At 36.1% G+C, this 16,718-nt stretch overlaps 2 protein-coding genes across 4 annotated transcripts in view; one reads left to right on the top strand and one right to left on the bottom strand.

Moving 5' to 3' along the window:
• The window catches only part of LOC103714806 (proline--tRNA ligase, cytoplasmic), a 39,556-nt gene extending 32,466 nt beyond the window's left edge, over nucleotides 1–7,090 (bottom strand). Inside the window, exons 1-4 of one of the 2 annotated variants that reach the window (XM_039116906.1) lie at nucleotides 6,941–7,090; nucleotides 4,697–4,763; nucleotides 4,514–4,599; nucleotides 4,321–4,413 (exon numbers count right to left, since the gene is read on the bottom strand). In XM_039116906.1, coding sequence (XP_038972834.1) covers nucleotides 4,321–4,413; nucleotides 4,514–4,599; nucleotides 4,697–4,763; nucleotides 6,941–7,054 — 360 coding nt within the window. In that variant the 5' untranslated portion in view covers nucleotides 7,055–7,090. The remainder of the gene's footprint in view (nucleotides 1–4,320; nucleotides 4,414–4,513; nucleotides 4,600–4,696; nucleotides 4,764–6,940) is intronic. The other variant, XM_039116907.1, reaches the window with a different exon arrangement.
• A 1,691-nt stretch (nucleotides 7,091–8,781) lies between these two features.
• LOC103714805 overlaps nucleotides 8,782–16,718 on the top strand; it is a 28,358-nt gene continuing 20,421 nt past the window's right edge. For both annotated transcript variants that reach the window (XM_039116904.1, XM_039116903.1), the window contains exons 1-7: nucleotides 8,782–9,096; nucleotides 11,599–11,833; nucleotides 12,069–12,155; nucleotides 12,252–12,421; nucleotides 14,477–14,619; nucleotides 14,730–14,907; nucleotides 15,002–15,596. In XM_039116904.1, the coding sequence (XP_038972832.1) occupies nucleotides 8,930–9,096; nucleotides 11,599–11,833; nucleotides 12,069–12,155; nucleotides 12,252–12,421; nucleotides 14,477–14,619; nucleotides 14,730–14,907; nucleotides 15,002–15,596 (1,575 nt within the window). In that variant the 5' untranslated portion in view covers nucleotides 8,782–8,929. The remainder of the gene's footprint in view (nucleotides 9,097–11,598; nucleotides 11,834–12,068; nucleotides 12,156–12,251; nucleotides 12,422–14,476; nucleotides 14,620–14,729; nucleotides 14,908–15,001; nucleotides 15,597–16,718) is intronic.

Here is a 16,718-nt window from a genome sequence, read left to right as displayed (position 1 = left end):
CCAAAATAGCCCCTTAGCCATTTTTCTCAATTTTTATCTCGATACGCCTCGGTTCGAGCCAGTATGCACCTCAGTACACCTCAATACAGGTCGATACATCTCGGTATGGGATGGTATGCCTCGGTGCGGGGGTACGGGACTTGTACCGACTTGAAGTTAAGTTTTATACTGGTTTCCTCCCAGTACAATGCGATACATATGAGGGACATGGTTGGGCCACAAAACCTATGATTTGTCCTAGACAATGAAGGGAAAAAAACTGATCAAAATATCTGTGATTCAGCCAAAAAGGAAAGAATAAAAGAAGAATCACAATTAGGACCTTCTGATCCTATATCTTGCCATAGACAAGGAAAAGGGAGGTAGAAAGGAAAGGAAGAATGGAATAGGTTTGCCTTGCCCTAACAAAAGAAGGGAAAGAAGAAAAAGGGGAAAAAAGGGGAAAAAAGGGAAAGGTTAGGGCTTGCCAACCTCTTATTCCTTCTTATTTAGTATCTACACATAAATGTGTTTATACACACCTATTGCAGTGACTCAATACCTCTCCCAAAAAAGGCTAGACAAGAAGGTATTACTTGGATTATTTAGCCTTGTATAAGTATCCAATATCTCGCCAGTGCATGGGGACTAAATGCATGTCCTCACATGTCCTTACATACTTGCCTCGTTTGCCTTGGCATCCTTGCCAATCCAGGGGCCTAATCTCAAACACAATCGCATAGCATGATTGGCCCCTGGTCCACATGGACCATCCAAGTCCGCTCTGATACCGTTTGGAACGACCCACGACTCCACCCAGAAAGGGCTAGCCAAGAAGGTCTTATCTGGATTCCTTAGCCCTGTAACAAGTATTCAAATCTCCCCAATGCCAATAACCAATGTGGGACTAAAAAGGGTCCTTAGGCTTATAGATGTAATGTACATAAATTATTTACATACATTATATATATAGCCATGTCCACATGTTTTTGTTTTCAATGATTGCCATGTTAGATTCTCCAAGGCATTGACACCCATGTTTGATGTCCAGACGTCCAAATAACATTGCAGCAAACAAGTTTAATGATAGAATTTGGCTATTTATGTCTTAAAGTCAATCAGAATGATAAATCATTCTACACCTTAAAATGCCAAAGTGAAGACTATCCAAGCATTGCCAACAGTAACCTCCCAATGAATCTAGTGAATTGGGAGGGGTCTCGCACATCCTAGGGAAGCTTAAGAGATCCCTTTTCTCGAGAAGAAAAAGAAGAAACTAAGACACACATCCATCCCAACCTAGATCCATCAAACAAGTCGAGATCCACCGGTCCACTACTGCATTTTTTTTTAAATGGAGGTCAATGGCCTATGTTGGAATATACATATATCTATATATTCGCATGGTGCACATATAAGCATGCTTGTCCATGGAAATTTAAATTCATTACCAAAAGGAGGAAAAGTGAGTGAAACTACAACTATATTGCAAGCATATATTTTATGTGTAAATTGTAGATGTGTCCTTTATGCAAACACATACATATATATAAATGTATGTGTAAATATATGTATACCTATGTATGTATGTATATATGTATATGTATATACATATATCTATATATTTGTATAGTGTACATATATATATATAGACACACAAGTATTGATGTACACAAGTATATAAGTACGTATGTAGTACATAAAGATGCATGTATACATATGCATTTGCACATAATGTCTTTAATGAAAGAAATAGCACAAACAAGCACAAGGACACATCAAAACATATATAAACACCTAAATAATTTCAGCCACACCCACAGAAAGTTCCACATGTGCACATGCACACACACAACATACTCATTTCAATATACATACAAAATGCACTTGCAATCACCCACATTCACGTACACATGCACAACATATAGGCTTGCATTTAATGCACTTTGGCACCTAAGCAAGCATGCACAATGCTTGCTTTGTGAGCACCTTAACAGCATCACCTAGCCTCGAGGTAGGCAAGTTGCTAAGGTTGCACCAAGGTGTAACTTGCACCTTTAACAACACTAGTTTAAGTACAGTCATATTGAAGATAACTTTATCGAAGAGGTTAATGAAAGAATTTAGGACTAAGCAAGAAGCATAAAAAAACTAATCTAGTATTAAATTGGGAACCTTCCATAACCTATATGAAGATTTAAAATTAAGGTAGCAGATCCCACACAAGTTTCAAAACTGAAGTTGTGCAGCATCAGTACAGTTAAAACGGTTTGAAATTGTCAGCACTAACAAGAATAAAAAGGAACCAATACATATCAACTCCCATTCTCCCAATGTGTCCAATCTAATGGTATGCAACCAATATGGTCAATGCAAACATATTCAGGTGGGAACCAATATCCTGCTCCCGTACCAATCTTGTTTTCCTATCAGAACAGTAAGGTACTAGTACTATATCAAACCAATGATATTTTAAATCCTTGGATTGTAATTTATGGGATTAGTGGCATACAACTAAGTAGCCAACCCTAAAGTCAAAAAAAAAGATTGGAACTATAATCTGCCGACGTATGGTTGCCTACCTATCATTATCTTCATTCCATATTTTTCAGGTCTCTAAAGCTAGAAGGAAGCCCTAGATAGAAGTTAAGTCTAGCAAGAAAAAACAAATGTAAAAAGCAATTTGTGATATCTCGAAATACAGTGAAAACCTAAAAGTTTATTAATCTTAAATAATCCAAAATTTCCTATTAGAAAGTACTCATGCTGTATGAGGGAAAGATTGCTGTAAAAAATTCAAACAGAACATAAAGGGAACATTGCCAAGGGCATTAATAGGAATCACTTTATCTGACAATCTTGAAGTTATCTTTCCATATATCTACTTGTACATCAAAATAAAAAATTAGTGGTAGTTGTCTTAAAATATTATTAAGATCATGACACTAGCAAAGCAATAATCTCAATATTCCAAAGATGCCAATCATGGCATTTATGTTAATATTTAATTTCCTTTATAAAGGATACATATGCATCTAGCAAAAAAAAAATTAAAAACTGTTTCCAGCAAAATTATTGTAATGAATTTTTATGTGCCATTCAGTTAAAGTTAGGCTACCAACTTTTGTTAATGAACATTTCAGAGGATGGCAAAGAAGCTGGCAGGACTTATCATGTGGTCCTTATAAAATCTGAAATATTCTATAAAAAAACAGATTACAGCTTCCTGTTATGTTTTCCTCAGAAAAAGCCAGTCCAAGTGAGGTTTATATGCTAACGAAATAGTAACATGTTGTCCTACAAAATAAATAATGCAACATATATTGTGATTGAAGGGCAAAAGTGTATGCATATATGTAAGTATGTACATACGTCTGTACCTACATCTAACTATATATGGAGTTATGGACCCTGTTTCAAAATACATCCCTGAATGGGTTGTGTTTTAGATATTCATCAATAGATCTGCAGAAAGCATGATGCTTGTTGCACTCATAAATATTTATGGAGATCTCATGAAACACTGCCATCCATGTCTATTGCTTGTAAATAAGTATTCCAAGACCAATTTGCGTTGAGCGATGAACAAATTGGCCAGCCAAGTGATGCAAATTGACTAAATGTGGTCCATTTATTCCTAAACGATGAATTGGACATGGCTCTCACCTAGTTAAAGAACAAGTCTGGGTCAAAACTACTCTAGTTCAAAATGGGTTTAATCTTACTAGATAGAACAGGTCTACTCAAATTTATCAGAATTTTGGAGATCAGGTACAAAATCGCCTCAGATTCCAATATGAGACAACTCATACAGGATCATACGTATGTCTGCCTATCCCGTTGCACCATGACTGAGAAAACTGCAGCATTAACAATCAACAAGACTAGCTACTTATCCCTTGGAAAGCATGCAGTCTTCTTATTGGTTACGATTTTTCAGAATTGGTCCACATAAGAGTGAGCAAGTTGCCAGATCTGTTGGCTTTCTTGCTTGTGTAGAAACCCTAATCAGACATCACTAACGAACACTCCCCTCCCCTCTTTTACCAAAAGCCTTATACCTGTAAAAGATCACGGAGGAATAGACAGTTTATCAAATTTACAAACAAAATAGCCCAGTTCAATCATGTGATCTCCAGATAAATATTTTTTTAAGAGAAATAATAGCATAGCAAATACCAGCAAGGAAACAAAAAAAAAGTGTATTTTAGAAAGGTTGTCGTCTCATAGATGAGTTAATAAAATTACGCTACAAGAAATTACATGACCAGACTACCAATAACTGGTACAACAAAAACAATTATAATTTACCAATACAAAGCCAGAAATCAAAGAACTTACTTGTAACATTTCCCAGATTGCCATCGTCCATGGCCTTAAGATATAGCAGCCAGAAATGTCATAGTATTCAATCATTTCGCCAGCAACACAAACCTAGAAACATGTAGAAAATAATTCATGTTACTACCATTAACAAGAAAGAATGACGATTATAATGTAGTGAGAAATTTAAAACATTTGTACTCCTGTGTACCTCAGAATACCATTCTCCAAAATCCTTATCTTTCTTATAGGTCAAACCTAGACGAGTTTCTTTCTTCACTTCCTTCTTCCTTGCTGCTAAGATACATTAAAAAATAATGCTGTTCATACCGCTAATAGACTAGAAAAGTACAATGGTATCTATGATGTACAAATCTGTAGGGTTAATACACACCATTACTGGTATCAATATTTCTAGTCGCCATGCCTTCTGATAGAGTAATGCCTGATCGAAAAATCCCCTAAATCACAAGCAAGATTAATTAGAGTTTAAGAATTGAAAGGAAAAAAGGATAACAAAATGGATTCTTTAGCATATACAGAGGAGATGGTTATAATATCAGCTCATCAGGGTTGTAAGTATCCTTGTAAACCAGCTAAGCAATATGCCAGAAAAGGAAAATGGATAATCCGTGGGTAACAAAGCAGCTTGCTTAAAGAAAACCGTCCCTATTTTCTTCCTTATCTAGTGTGTAATTTGTTTCAATCAAACACATTGAAGATGCAAATAATCCCATCCACAACAGAAGCAATGGGATCAAAGCAGAAACAATTATGAATCACAAAATAGGCGCTAGTGTCATATATAAGAGGAGTTCATATTACAACAGAAGAGTGCAGTTTGGCCCAGTTGAACAGATTTCTGCAAGCTACGCACAACTCTGGCCTAACATTTAGCAGTTCAACAATGCCAGAGATATTATGGCCCTACCCAGGGGTAGTCTGGGTGATGGCTTACCGCCATTATGTAGCCCACTAGACCACTGGCCATGGAAGGGGGAAGGGGAAGGGGGTGAAAAAGAACCATCACCCATATTTTTCTTCTTTTGTTTAATGTCTAAGAATGGTTAAGACTTAAAAAGTTTTAACCCCTCAACCAATTCCTCACTGACCAAATTGGAAATGTGTTTAGAAAAATAATCAAAGGGGAAAACATAACAACCATTGATAATAATCAATGAAACATATAGCATTATCAGGAGAAGTTATTTATTTATTTATTTTGTTTCTATATTCTCTTCAATGGGTAAAAAGGTTGCGAATTTAAAACCTCAAAATTTGCAATTTTCCTTATTAACAAGTCAAGTGAAAGGATGAATATCCTCATCATCCTCACCAACATTGCAATAAACACAGTTTCTGTTTGCAATAGTCTGCAGCTAATATTCTGTCCAAATGCCAAAGTCCATAATCTATCAGATAGGTTCTAATTGTCAAGAAAAAACAGAAATCAAAATGGCATTTGATAAATTTGAATGACAATAAGTGCCATATATGCCCATATAATGTATGCATCGGATGTGATATAATTGCAAAATTCAGTCCCCATGAGGGAGATAAAGGCAGTAAACTCGTTGTTACTAAAAGCATACTGAACAAAGGACTGATTTTTAGCATATTGCTGCCAGTTCCTAACTAATATATCCTATAATGAATTAGAATAGTCATTGAAAAATCTATAGTCAGAAAAGCATTATAAAAATTTGAAAGTAATCAAATGATTTTTTTTCATGCTAACATTAAGTAGAAGATCTGTTATTAAAAGATAAGCTCATAATTACAGAGCTTGACTTAATGGCTTGCCATACCAAGCAAGTAGAAATAGTTAAAGCCCCACATGACTTGATATTATTACACCAGCTAAATAAATTAATAAACAGAACGAATCATTCAATCAAAAAATTATGCCAGGGTAGACATTGATCTCTAGTGAGACACTGCACCAAACAATCAACCAGACTGCAGACTGGAGGGAAGATTTATTCCTTGGAAAGAGGAAGGGGTTCCCCTTTTTTCCTCTGCGTTCACTCACTATATAATTAGCATCCAAACCCATTTGGCTGATATTAATTGTGATCCATTATGATGTGATAGATCTCTCAAATGAAACGGATTGCTGATCTCTTCTTTTGAAGAATTATTGTTAAAAGTAGGCAAAAAATAGTTTCACATTGATATATTAGAATATTTAAAAGAAAATAGATCTGAAAATATATACATGAAAAAAATCAACTTACACTATGTCTTATAATTTTTGTGGGGGCGTATAAAAGTTTAAACACAAATTGTTTGAAAAAAAAAGGGAACAAACAGAAAGATGTCACTTTATTAAAAACAAACTTTCAATTTTCATCAAATTAAATCAAGGTATTCCCTACTGTCATGAAACGGAATGAACTGAAGGCTGATTCTTATCTTTCTTCTTAAAAAAGGCGGCTTCCTCTAACCAATTATAGAGTACCGACTAGGGACTGAATTAGTGAATTATTGGTGGGATCTAGAGAGAATGAACGGTAGTTAGCGAAACATCTAACACTAAAAAAAGAGATCATTTTTCAAACAAAAAAACAACGACCAGAATAGGATTGGGGTTGAGAAGGAGACAGATAGATGGAGGGAGGGGAACAGAGAGGCATACCAGGTGGGGGCGGCGGCGGCACCGGGTAGGAAGTGGAAGATCTCGTCTCGCGACTTGGTGGGTGATGCGTTGTGAAAGGAGAGGAAACCCGCAACTAAACCCTAGACGTCTCATCTAAAGCACAATTGAATATCACAAAAACCGGCCTGCTCGCTCGAACCGCCGGTTTAGGGCGGGTTTTGCATGGATCTCGCCTTTTGATCGGGATGACGTTAAGACAGGTATGGTAGCACAATGGGACGGGCTTTGTTTTTACCGGTGTGATCTCGCCTTATCTAGACCACACCGGTAGAAACAATTTTTTTTAGATAATCAAATATTTTTTAAATAAAAAAATAACTATCAAATAGCTAAGCATGTATCTTGTAGTTTTTCATATGATTAATCATACTATTTTCTTCTCCATTATTTCTATAAAGTATTGTTATTATCTATGTTCTTTTTAAATCCGTTGCAAGTTTTTGAATGAAGAACCACCAATGCCGTCAGATCTAAACAAAAAACTCGCTCCACCATGGCTAAATAAAGTTGGATACAAATGGAGTAAATTGCTATTCCTATATTTTGATGGCACAGCTAACTAAATTGATAAACTTTGTCCGGATCTAGTAAGAGAACAAACAAAAAGTACCTATCTAATAATTTTAATTTTATTAGTCATTTCTCGTACTGTCGTTAATGGTGTTGAAGCTTGATGGACAGTAGGGTCATATTGCAGTGGAAAAAAGAGAAATCCAATTAAAAAAAATTAAAAATTTGAAGTCGATATGCTTCTCACCTAAAATTGAAAGATGTCGCCGTAATTTTCAAAATACAAAAAACAAGCACCTTAAAAAAATCTTTTACAAAAACACGAAGACAACCAAACCAGCTCACAACCAATCTTAGCTGATGATATGATACAGATTCGTTCTAATCTTGTGACTAAGTACGTAAACATATGTCAGTATTGTTGATTTCAATAGAAAACTCCGTGTTTTTTTTTGTTTAGCAAGTCCTCATCTTTTTCAAACAATCTAGATCCTTATAACTAGAGGAGAAATTGGACCAGATGATATCCATTTGGATTTATTTTTGTATTCAAATTTATCATGATATGGATAAAAATTTGAGTATTCAACTAATATTCGTATCTGTATCTATATATCTCAAAAAAAATATACAGATATGGATAAATAATTATTTAATTTATATCCAAATATCTGATTCTATTTGTAACCATATTTAATTTTATACAACATTCATCAATCTTTAAGAAACCAAATGACAAGGTAATATACTATTAACTTGATATATCATCAATTTAGTAATACTTTTGAGTTTTGATCATAAAATTTAGTTATTTAATTTATATCTATTATAAATTCATATTTTCAGTATTTATTTTGTATATATATTTATATAAATTTTGATATATATATATATATATATATATTTGTATCCATATTTATTTAATAAATAAATATTAATATTAATATATGATTAATTCATTTTATTTCTGTCCTGCTCGTGGCCATTGACATCTTTCTTCCATCGTTTTAAACCCACCGAAATACAACAAAAATACTTTTTTTTTTTGCTGAAAAAAAAAGGGGAAGGGGGGAGGAAGGGACAAGCCCACCCCCAACCACTGGGCCCCCACCCCGCCAGGAGAATGTTCGATGCGGGTAGACCGAGTCGTGTGTTGGGCACCCCGACCTATTTTACTCATACCCTTTCCACCCGTGGGCCGGCTTAGTTATCCAATCCGACCCTCTGTGTGAGTACATCATACCTAACACCACCCAGGCTACCCAAAAAAAAAAAAAAACTTAACAAATAAACCAACCGACGTGACTCTGACGCTAGGATTTTGCGTCGGCCCACGTGTATTATTACACTGCAGGGCTCATGGAGGAGAGGAATATAGCGCTTGTGTGGGCCTGAGACGCGCGGCGCCGGAGTCAAGAGTCGCCGATCTCTGAAACGACCGGCGCGGGGATTGGGGACATGGCGAGCGGAAGCGGGAGAGGGATACTGGAGAGCTTTATGCGGGATATCTCCCTCAAATCCCTCTTCAGCGGCGGCAGCGGGCGGAGGAAGGTCGCGGAGGACGACCCCGCCCCCATTCCCCAGCTCTCCCCCATCGCAAACTCCGTCGTCTCTCGCTGCTCCAGGTATATATTGCTACTTTCTTGATCTCGACCTCATCTTGTTTTGTTGCTCACGAATCGCTATCTGGCATATCTTTATAATCTATTTACTCTGTTAGCATCATTTCCTTCTGGAATAATTGTCAAGTATACTTAATGCGATTCTCTTTATTGTGCATCTTGAAATGGGAATATGACATCCTAAGATCAAATGATATGCATCGTCAAGTATATATAAGATAGGTAGGTCAATTGTCGGACTCGTATTTGTAGGTAGTAAACTGCTGGTTTTTTAGGCTGATGAAGGCCTCTTTAAATTTTCTAGCAAAAAAAAAGGCCTCTTTAAATTACTCATGTTTAGTTTTCTCGAGTGCGCTAAGTATCTTAGATTGCTCTGGTACGGATCCAAATTTATATGGTTTATCAGAGACAAATTTGGCCAAATTTTGAAATGTAAGCATGGGTGCCATGCAAGACTGTTTTAGTCAGGGTGTGTAAGGCATGCATGAATACCCATTGATTGTGCGTGGCCTTTTTGGGGGTTCATATTTGATAATGCTGGAGCATGTCATGTATGGACACTTCTGAGTTCTCAGTGAGGTGCCAAAAGTAGGGTGTCTATAAGTAGGACTTGTAGAATCCTGGTTAATATATGACTCAGGATCTCGTTAAAAATAAGACCCCAAACTATTAGAGAGCTTGCCGCAGACTCATAGGTGTCCACCTTCCTCACAAGCCAGAGAACGGGACTCCATTTCCCCCAAACCCTTCTCTCCTAACTTCCCTCTGAACGTGTTGAGCAGGCTTACTCTAAAGAGAACTACTAAAACAATACTAATCACAAAATAGTGAAGATTTGACCCCTAGGATTAAAATAGAAATCTGAAATTAAAAAAATAGTGGAAAGTAAATCTCTCCAAAGTTAGAATACCTAGATTAGGACCAATTCTATATAATGTTATGACAAGGTGCGTGACACTTGAATGCCTGTATTACAAAGACATTAATGAATAGCTTGTTGACTTTTAACAATCCAACCGAATGTCTGTTCAGGGGCTAAGGCTTCTTTATGGTGGCTTTTAAAGCTTATCCACTCACATCCCATACTTATGATCAACATGTTACAAAATTTATAAATTCAGGATATGTCAGACCAATTTTAGTTTCTACTTAGATTTTATAACTTTTCAATAATGGCTAAGCTTTTTCCCTAGTTCAGCTATGTTGCACCATCAAACACTAACCTCCAACATCAACTTAGAGTCCATGTTAGGGGTTTTATAATTCTAATTTCCTTATCAGCATTCTATATTTTGTCTCTTTTAAATTGATCAGACAGACTATAATCAACTGTGAAATCACTATTATCTGGCCACTATTTGTCGCTATTTTCCTTGCTTACTGTGGCATCCTTATTTTTAGCTTCCTTTTAAAGAGGTAGTGAAAGTTTCAAATAGGTTATGATTTCATGAATTCAAACGTGAAATGAGAAATCGTCGAGGAATTTGTTGCACCAAGGTTTTAAATCCTGACCCAAGACCAAATATTGGTCTAGGACTGGGTCTCAGTATAGTTCCTACGCTTGGGATGGGTTGGAATCCCAGTAATTCACCGGGACACTGATTTTTTATTTTTATTTTTTAAAAATTTTCTCTGTTATTTCGGTAGTTTATTCTTTTTAATGATTGTTTAGAAGTCCTTTAGATTTGTTTGTCATAATTTAGGATTAAAGTAGGCACTTTGTGGCGATGAGAGGATTTATGGTGCTAATATTGGTAATGGCATCAATTCAATATTGGGATTATGGTGCCCATGACTTGTGCTCTCTCCCCTTCTTCCTCCCTTATTCATTCCTCTGCTATGTTTTGTGTTAGAGATGTACTAGTACAAGGTGTTTACTTGGGGCTAAGACTCACTGCAGGAGATGGGAGCCCGTGCAGAAGGCTGAAGTCCTCTTAAGGCTAAAAGCTCAAGTAGAGGCTCCAAATGTGGAATGCCTGAAGTCTCGTCCTACCTGGTACCGGCTGGTCCTGTTCACCAAGGCAATCTATGCCAGCCAATACCATCTGGGATTACCTGGTCTTATAAGTATCAGAGTCTTGGACATGTCCCAATATTTGATCGCTCATAGGTCTGTCCTGGCCTGATCTGGGACATTTAGGATAGATCAGTACCGACCACGTCTTTAAACCTGTTGGATATATATGTTATCTTAAGTGTTTAGTTTCATTATCTCCCAAATTCTATGGTAGGTGGTGCAAATTCTCATGTTTGTCACTGGAATCATATGTCCCCTTGCAAAACAATGGTCTAACTTCTGGGAGTTGAATCCTTTGAACCCACAAACAAGATATTCGATTACTGAGTTTTAGACACCAATTCTTATGGATGTTTTTCTCCACACTTTTCAGTATTGTTTATTCTGTGGATTGTGGATGTATCAAATCCTATTACTTTTCTTGTCCCACTTCTATCACTTTTAAAATGCTTGATGCGACCAGGAGTTAGTAATTGTTTGGTTTACAGGATTCTTCTCCTCTCAACAGAGAAGTTGCAGCAGTGTTTTGAGACTGAGTTGCCTGCTGAGGTCAAGCAACCCACCGTGTATGCAAGACATTTATTAGAGTACTGCTGTTATAAAGCTCTTCAAGTGTTGACTGATCGTCCAGAATATTTGGCTGATAAAGATTTTCATCGCTTAACATATGACATGATGCTTGCTTGGGAAGCCCCTGGTGAAGGAAATAAATCTTTATCAAAAGTGAGACACCTACAATTTTTAGAAGTGGATATTTGTAAGAAGTTCTGATATTATTTAATGCCCTTTTTCCATATAGATTTTAATTTGATGTTCCATAAAAAAATCATGTTACTATTTGCTAATGAAATTATATCGCCCATACTACTTCCTAGATTTCACCCTGGTCTTTTATTATATAGATTCAAGGTCATGAGAATTTTACTTTTGTTATTGTGGCACATATTTGTTGCATTAGGGAACCACTTCTTGTAACCATTTAGAAGTTGAGGATGAGGATGGGGCATCGCTCTTTTATACAAATTCTACATGCATAGCTGTTCAGGTTAGTTTTTTTTGTACTGATTCATTTATTGTAATTACTGTGTCACATTTTAGTTATGCATAGGTGTCAATTCTATCATTTTCATTGGTTGTCCAGGTCGATGACAAGAAAACTGTTGGACTAGAAGCTTTTGCCCGAATAGCTTCTGCTTGTCCTGCAATAGCTGATTTGATCACTGTTCACAACCTCTGTGATGCACTTACAATCTCATCAAGTGGTCAGCTCCATTTTCTCATCTATGACAAGTACCTCAAAAGCCTAGACAAGTATGATCTGATTTCCTGATTCAAGGACTCTATTCCAAACTCATCTATTCTTTTGCATGTGTTTACCCACTACTAAAGTTCCATTTCTGAATATGTTGTGAAATGATCATATCCTTTCAATTTCGTACCTGCTATTAAGGTTTAGGAGTCCTTCATATTTTGCATGTATGCTTTATAAAAGAGTAAGCAATGTGTTCATCAGTGCTCAGTGTTTTGTGATGTCACCTATAAAACACTTGAATTTCTTCATCGACAGGAGCAAAATATCATTTTTAAAAAGAAAGCTAGATTCTTGAAAATATACTGATGCCTTTTCTCTTTTTCTGAGGTCATCTCATAATTTGACATTTCAAAGTAACATGGTTGGCTGCAAGCAAGCATTTTTACAATCATCTTAAATTCTCAATAAAGCTGTTCTTACTATAATCTCGAGCTTGTTGGACTAAAATGGGACTCTAGGTCAACATTTCAACATTTGCATGGAGAATTAGGTGAAAAAGAAGATAATATTGCCAGAAAATTGGTATATAGAACCAAAAGAGAGATGTGCATCTTGTCATATTCTTCAGCTTACTCTTTCAGCTTGTAAAGATGCTCTGTGCTTTCATGCTATGTAGAAAATAGGAAGAGTTTAACTAACTTGTAGATCTGTTTCTTTTCTAGTTTGGGTGAGGTTTTGTCCATTACAAGTGGCTGCTAAAACCTATGAGGATTCAGTTACATGAGAACCGAGTTTGTGTGCCATGGAGTAACCTTCATTCCTTTATCAGATTATATCTTTTTAGAACATCTAATCTTAGCACATGCAGGAAACTGCTCAGTGATGTTTTGAGATTTTTTACAGAGGCAGTTATGAATAATTCAGGTTTAATACCTTTGATTTGTTTCTTTTTTTCTTGTTTTTCTGAACATCGTTGATGAAAAGGAGTTGAACATTGTTGTACTTGGTTTTGGGAAATCTAGAAGCTTTTCAATCACGAGAGTCTGGAATAGGTATGCTACTAATTACTGTTAGAACCTGTGTAAGCAAAACAAACTTTTGGACCACTTTTTTTCGAGATGTAGTCAACCTGACATTAAATCTTTATGAGTTGATATCAAGATCTTGGCCAAGGTCTTGTTTCAGAAAGTAAAATTTGCCCATTAAGGCAATCATGTCTTGGCATCTTTTTTATGTGGCAAGTGTTTTGATATCCTTCACCTTTCTTTTTCGTTTTCTTTTTCCATGTCTTCCTGGATATTCTGTTTAAGAATCTGTGCACACATGATGTCCAAACACCAGGTGTGTCTGATATCTCCACATCAGGCAGGAAGGGATGAAGAAGAGAGGTGGTGGATGGATGAAGAAGTCAGAGGGACTAAGAGGAGGTTGTGATCCCCGAATCTTGAGAATTTTGGAATACTGGAAATGAACTCTCTAGAGGGATTCTGGTATCTAGGATCTTGGAAAAATATAGTGCTTGGAGGATCAACAGCCTCCTAGATCCCTTCAACCTCTCTCATTCTTAGCCTTATCTAACTTTGCAACACCCAGTAGTCCAGGATACATCATTGGGAGCCGGTGCCACATGGGTTTCTAATGATTATGTTAAGAAAAAAACAATCACCAGAACTGATGCCATAAAAGTTGGTACTTTATGAATATTTATTCAGTTATTGTCAGCATTACCATTCTTATGCAATTTTTGAGATTTTGTTTTTATATACATGGGTTTCTAATGATTATGTTAAGAAAAAAACAATCACCAGAACTGATGCCATAAAAGTTGGTCCTTTATGAATATTCATTCATTTATTGTCAGCATTACCATTCTTATGCAATCTTTGAGATTTTGTTTTTATATGTAAATGTGTATATACCAGTTATAAGGAGTATAAAGTTTGCTTGTGATTAGTCTTTCTTTCAGTACCTTTTTGTTCCCTGAACTGCTGCAAAAGGCATGGGAACACTTTCTTTCTCTTTCCTTTTTTTTTTTTTTAAAAAAAGATAGAATATCGATGTCAGGACTTTGAGGCTCTGGCACATAACCTCCAACATGTATGCTTTTATCATAGGGTGCTCAAATCTGCAAAATGCATAATATGGTCGCCACTTGCTTCAAGCCTTCACCTTTCTGATGGAGAAATGATCTTAGATGTTGATGGTGTTATGCCCACTCAATCTGTTCTGCAACACGTAGGAATATCTGCATGGCCAGGTTAAGTGACTTCCCTTTTCATTTTCTTTGTTCTGACAACTATATTCGTTTCCAAAAGCCTGTTAGGAACATTCTTTCTTTCTTTATTTTTTTCTTTTTAATTTTGGCAGGACGGTTGACCATTACCACCCATGCTCTTTACTTTGAGTCCTTAGGAGTGGGTTCGTATGACAAAGCTCTCAGATATGATTTAGCAGCAGATTTAAAGCAGGTTGTAAAGCGTGAATTGACTGGACCATTGGGTGCTCGCCTCTTTGATAAGGCTGTGATGTATAAGTCAACCTCTCTGTAGGTTCTTCATTTACATTGATTTTTTATTCTGACATCGGATTCATTTAACTTATGCTAATTGGAAACAAAATTTGCATGCACTCTATTGCAGAGCAGAGCCTGTTTATTTTGAGTTTCCTGAATTTAAAGGTCATTCACGCAGAGATTACTGGTTGGCAATAATTCAAGAAGTCTTACAGGTGCATAGATTCATCAGAAAGTTCAATCTTGAAGAAATTCAACAGGGAGAAGTTCTTTCAATGGCCGCTCTAGGCATCTTCAGATACCGTGCTGTGAAAGAAGGTTTCCATATTACTCCCCATCACTTTAAGATGACACTTGCTTTTAACTTAGCTGAAAAATTACCAAAAGGTGACATTATCTTGGATGCTCTATATAATCACCTGGAACTGCTGCATACTGGATGCCAGAGCCATTTTGCTAGTGATTCTTCATCTGATAAAAAGTTGCGGGCTCTTCCTTTACCATCTTCATCATATACACTTTCTAAAATGGGGTTACTGAAAAGGAATTATATGATTAACGAAAGAGATTTCCTTGTTGCCGATGTCTGCATTGGTGCAACAAGTCCTTTAGAGATGGCTGTAAAAGAGTCGTTTTGTTACTCTGAAAGAGCTGAGGCAGCATGTGCAACAGTGGATCAGGTGAAAGTGGAAGGGATTGATAGAAACATAGCTGTGATGCAGGTATTATATAACCATAGTGTTATGTTTTCTGTTTCAGTTTCTGCGTTGAAAAAGGAATGACTGAACTTGGAGGTTGGAAAATTTTCAACATAAGTTTTGAGTAGAATAATAAAAAGTGCCTTCAAACCCATATCTTAGATGTAGCAGATATGCTTACTATTTTATATTTCACAACTTTACCATATCAAGAAAATCGGGACCAACAAATTGCGCTGTCTAAAGTCAACTTTCACAGTCATTGTTCTAGATGGTAAAAAGAATTACTGATACAAAAGTAAGATTTTGAGTTGTAAGAATGTTTTTCGATGGTTTCCTCCCTTGCAATAGGTTGTTTTATATTTCTTGCTTCAATGTAGAATTTATGATCTTTCTTGCTGTTTCTATGAAAGGAAAGGGGAGATACTTATTTTTGGTGAAAATAAGCTCACTTTGAACCAGAGGAAGGTCAATTCATGATAGATTTTAATTCATTTTTGATGTATTGGGAATCTTCTGTAGTAATCATCTGTTGGTCTAAATATATGGAACTGTAATCTTCTATCTTGACAGAGAGAAATATATATTTTGCAATTAGCAGCTAGCTATTTTGAATATTCATTTCTTTAGTAAATTTTTATCATGGAGAGGAAATAACCTTATGATGGTTTTGACTTACTGTTGAACATGTTGGAGGAAGACTGCACATACTACTATAACTTATCTAAGAATGCAAGCCCACGTTACATGTGAGGGACTAGATTTTTATTAGTTCCTGATGCACATGGAGTTTTATATCACATGAGTCAGTCAAACTAAATGTGTTCACTATAATCTTTATATGTTGATAGGAGCATGAGATAAATTTGCTTTAGCAGCTGGGTTTTTGAGTATTTATTGCATAAGCAGAATTCTTATTATGGCAAGAAAGAAACTTATGATCACTTTGAATTACTTTGGAACATGTTAGAGATAGACTAGTATATTGGTATTATTTTGTTGAACAGTAGAGAAAGTGGATATATAGATTTTTTCCTGATTGTGGATTTGTGTTGCCTTCGTTGCATTTTTCCATGAATTAGCTTGGAAGTTAGATATTATCAGTTTATCAGCTTTTTCTTTTTGATCCCTTGTGATGACTTGTGT

The sequence above is a fragment of the Phoenix dactylifera genome, unplaced genomic scaffold, assembly GCF_009389715.1.
Source record: "Phoenix dactylifera cultivar Barhee BC4 unplaced genomic scaffold, palm_55x_up_171113_PBpolish2nd_filt_p 000144F, whole genome shotgun sequence".
Classification (NCBI taxonomy): Eukaryota; Viridiplantae; Streptophyta; class Magnoliopsida; order Arecales; family Arecaceae; genus Phoenix; species Phoenix dactylifera.
Note: the sequence above shows the minus strand (reverse complement) of the source record. Positions and strands in the feature narration are given on the sequence as shown.